We start from the raw sequence: 3,569 nt of genomic DNA on the forward strand, positions 1-3,569 counted from the left end.
ACGATTCGGCCGAAACTGACGTCAGGGTTACCAGCCAGATTGTTGCAAGTAACGAGGATGACCTTCTGTTTATCGTGATACCCGACGATGGCAAACCTGAAGATACGCTCGCCCCTACGACGGCTTCTGTTGTCCTTGATGACGAGGGAAACCTCCAGACGCTCGGTGACTCTGGAGCTAAATCTCTCCAGGAAATTGAAACTACGCTCACAGCTCCCTCCGGCGACATTTTTCTTACCAATGATGGAGGCAACCTTAATGATCAGTCAGTATTTGTCAGCATCCCAGATGACGCGTCGGAAGATGATCAGATATTCCTTGTAGGCCAAGATATCCCAAACTCGAGCGAGTTCCAGCCAAGCCAGGAATTTGAGGAGAGCGAAGGAACTGTCTCTGGAGACGGCTTCCTCCCCAGCCAGGTCTTCTTGGTGGATGAAAACCCAACAGACACAGTCAGTCAGAGCATCCAGCCTGGTCAGAACTCCCTGCTGAACATCAACCTCTCACCCACAGGCCTATCCCTGGAAGAGCTCGCACGCCCTGCCCTTTTGGCCCCTCCCGCAACGCCCGTAGTTGCCTCGGGCCGCCGAGCTCCCCCAGCGTCGTCCTTCGCCGCCGCTCGTTCCATCGAGCCCTCCGGCCGAGCCCTGCCCTCCGAGATTCCTCAGCCCGTGCCTGTCCCCCTCATCTCCCAGGGTTCAGTCACTCTCGACCTCCCACTGGAGCCGACCTTCAGACAAGCTCGCCTGGCTGCTCCTCCGCTGCCTTTCCTAAACACCCCTCAGAGTCTGCCTTTCGGCGCTCGCTTGAGACCCAGAAATTTTCGCCCTCAGTCAAGAGCTTTCTTTTACGGATAAGATTCACACCTAGATCTGCCCCATTCAAGATGTACCCTGCGGTTCTTGGATGAATGTGTTCAGGCCTCATTTTGGCTCATGAAAACTTTAAGCTTTATTGTTGTATATATTCCTTCTTTGCCATGGATATTTAAATGCATTCAGTGATAAACTTTTGTAGAAAGTATTATTGTTACTGTTATTGTTATTCTGTTTCCAGTATCTATCATACATTTGGCATTATATTATAAAGCAAGGTGAACAAACCAAGCTGAACCCCTGTGGTTCTTTGTAACACACATCTACAGACAGTAAATTTGTTGACATTCCTCCCAGGAATCATTCAAGAAGAATCAATCTGAATTTTTTTTTTTTCATTTATTGCAAATATTGCCAGCTTAGGGAATAGAAAGCCGTAAGAGAGAAATTTCCTAAAATGTTTTTTATTTAGATGTAAGTTCTTGGTTGGCGGCCTTGATATAAATCTGGAATATCTGCCATTGTATGGAATGACATTGTTGCTGTGTATGTACAATTTATTCAACATTCCTGATGTGTTGTATAGATGGAATGTTCCAGTTGTCAGATGGTGCCAGTTGTTTATACAAAACATTTTGTTAATACTATGTAAGAAAACTATTTAATTTTTTTGTATGTGTCTTTTTTATTTACCTCTTTGCATTTGGGCTGTTCTATACTTGAGAACTATTTTTATACTAAGTAATTCATATTTTACCCCTACCATTTTTCATAATATGTATCTCTGCATTTTGTGTTTGCTTGTTGTCTGTATATGTCAGCACATAAATAATTCCTACTCCTCAATTCATGGAAGAAGGATAACGAAGTGATTCAAAATAAAACAACATGCATGATCCTTCCACACCACAAAGTACATATAATTCAAGTTCTTTAAAATACTACAACTAATAAAAACAATCAGAGCTCTGCAAAAAAGGATGTCACCCCCCACACACACACACACACATACACACGCAGAGAGAGAGAGAGGGGAGGAGAAAAAAGAAGGAAAGAGAGAGAGAGAGGAAAAAAGAGAGAAATAGAAATAAAATGAAAGAGAGAGAGAGAGAGAGAGAGAGGAGGGGGAGGAGAAAAAAGAGAGAAAGAGAAAGGAAGAGAAAGAGAAAGGAAGAGAGAGAGAGAGAGAGAGAGAGAGAGAGAGAGAGAGAGAGAGAGAGAGAGAGAGAGAGAGAGAGAGAGAGAGAGAGAGAGAGAGAGAGAGAGAGAGAGAGAGAGAGAGAGAGAGAGTGAGTGAGAGAATCAAACTGGCAACTCACCCAAGGCTCTGGAGAACTCCAATTTCTGTTTCTTTTTCATTCTATTCATCTGACTTCTAATACTTTTGCTTACATACGTTTGGTATTTTTGACATTCATATACAATATCTTTATTGCTACACACTTTCCTTTTTTTCTTAAAAAGAATTTTAGTAAATGATAAAAATAAATTACAGATTTATAAACATGTAATATAATGTGACCTTGTGCAAAAAGTTGCCTAAGCCCCATGGACAGACTCTTACATCAGAAATTTTGCATTAATATTATTATGCATATAAGAGTCCCTTTCTATGACTTGGACAGTATGGGTGAGTGAATATAGAGCTGTTTCATAATACAGAATAGCTTTACCATATATAAATTGTAAATAAAAAGACTGTTAAAAGGTCAAATAAAAGTATTAACTGTACATAATAATAAATTAAATATTTATTATATACTCGGTACCTCGGTACATGCCATAAAATTTGCAGCAGACCATCTTCAAAATCAAATGCATTGCTATGTTTTTCCCAACACACTATTAATAACTCAGGGGTCACTATAAATCTTGAGACTGCAACACTGGAATGAGCTACTTATATTAAACATGGCTTAGATTAGTAGCACCTAACATTAGACTAATCCCCCAGTCTTTATCACGTCTTTGTGGAAATCTGCATGTGGGGAGTATCCTTCTTAATATAAGAGGCAATATAGCCTTCCTCCAATTTCCAATATCAATAAAAAATATCCTATAATAATTACTCTTCTGAAAAAGAAAGACAAAGAAAAAAATGGGTGGCATTCTTCCTTAGTAAGCTGGGTTGCTAAATCATGTTCCAACAACAAAGAAAAAACAAGAATAATAAAATGAACAATGATAGTAAGCATAGCAGTAATATTAATAACAATAATAACAATAATAATAATAATATTAATAATAATAATAAAAAATAATAATAATAATAATAATAATAATAATAATAATAATAACAATAATAATAACAATAATAAAAACAATAATTATCATCATTATAATATAATCACCTACCTTAAAACCCCCTCAGTACTAGAATAACACTACTATTATCATCAACTATATATGACAAGACTGATATAACAGTCATGTGTTATTTCTTATTCAGATTTCCAGCAATCAACCTCAGTCTAATACTATAACAGCTATCATCTCTCTGGAGAAAGTCTCAGGTGAGGAGCATCTTTCTTAATGCAATAGGCCAACAGATGGAGCACGTGCGGATTCTCCATCCACTGGTCAAAGGGCTGTGCTTCAGGACGGTTCGGAAACTGCTTTAGGCCATCACAAACAACTCCATACTGGAAATTCAGCAACTGAATGCCATTTAATACCTGAAAAAAGGGAATCTTTATTGTTAGTGTTTGTGAATATTTGGCAGATTAAAAAGAGGTGTCCAAATGGTTTATTTTC

The 3,569-nt window shown here is 38.7% G+C and overlaps 2 protein-coding genes across 2 annotated transcripts in view; one reads left to right on the forward strand and one right to left on the reverse strand.

Annotated features, from left to right (window-relative positions):
* Positions 1-2,094, forward strand: part of LOC113828212 (uncharacterized) — a 17,416-nt gene extending 15,322 nt beyond the window's left edge. The window contains exon 2 of the mRNA XM_027381138.2: positions 1-2,094. This exon is cut by the window's left edge and continues 886 nt beyond it. Coding sequence (XP_027236939.2) covers positions 1-857 — 857 coding nt within the window. The 3' untranslated portion in view covers positions 858-2,094.
* A 448-nt stretch (positions 2,095-2,542) lies between these two features.
* The window catches only part of LOC113812650 (transcription termination factor 5, mitochondrial), a gene marked incomplete in the record, with an annotated part of 34,049 nt that continues 33,022 nt past the window's right edge, over positions 2,543-3,569 (reverse strand). The window contains 1 exon segment of the mRNA XM_070143931.1: positions 2,543-3,490. Coding sequence (XP_070000032.1) covers positions 3,305-3,490 — 186 coding nt within the window.

This window comes from Penaeus vannamei, chromosome 31, assembly GCF_042767895.1.
Source record: "Penaeus vannamei isolate JL-2024 chromosome 31, ASM4276789v1, whole genome shotgun sequence".
In the NCBI taxonomy this organism is placed as follows: domain Eukaryota; kingdom Metazoa; phylum Arthropoda; class Malacostraca; order Decapoda; family Penaeidae; genus Penaeus; species Penaeus vannamei.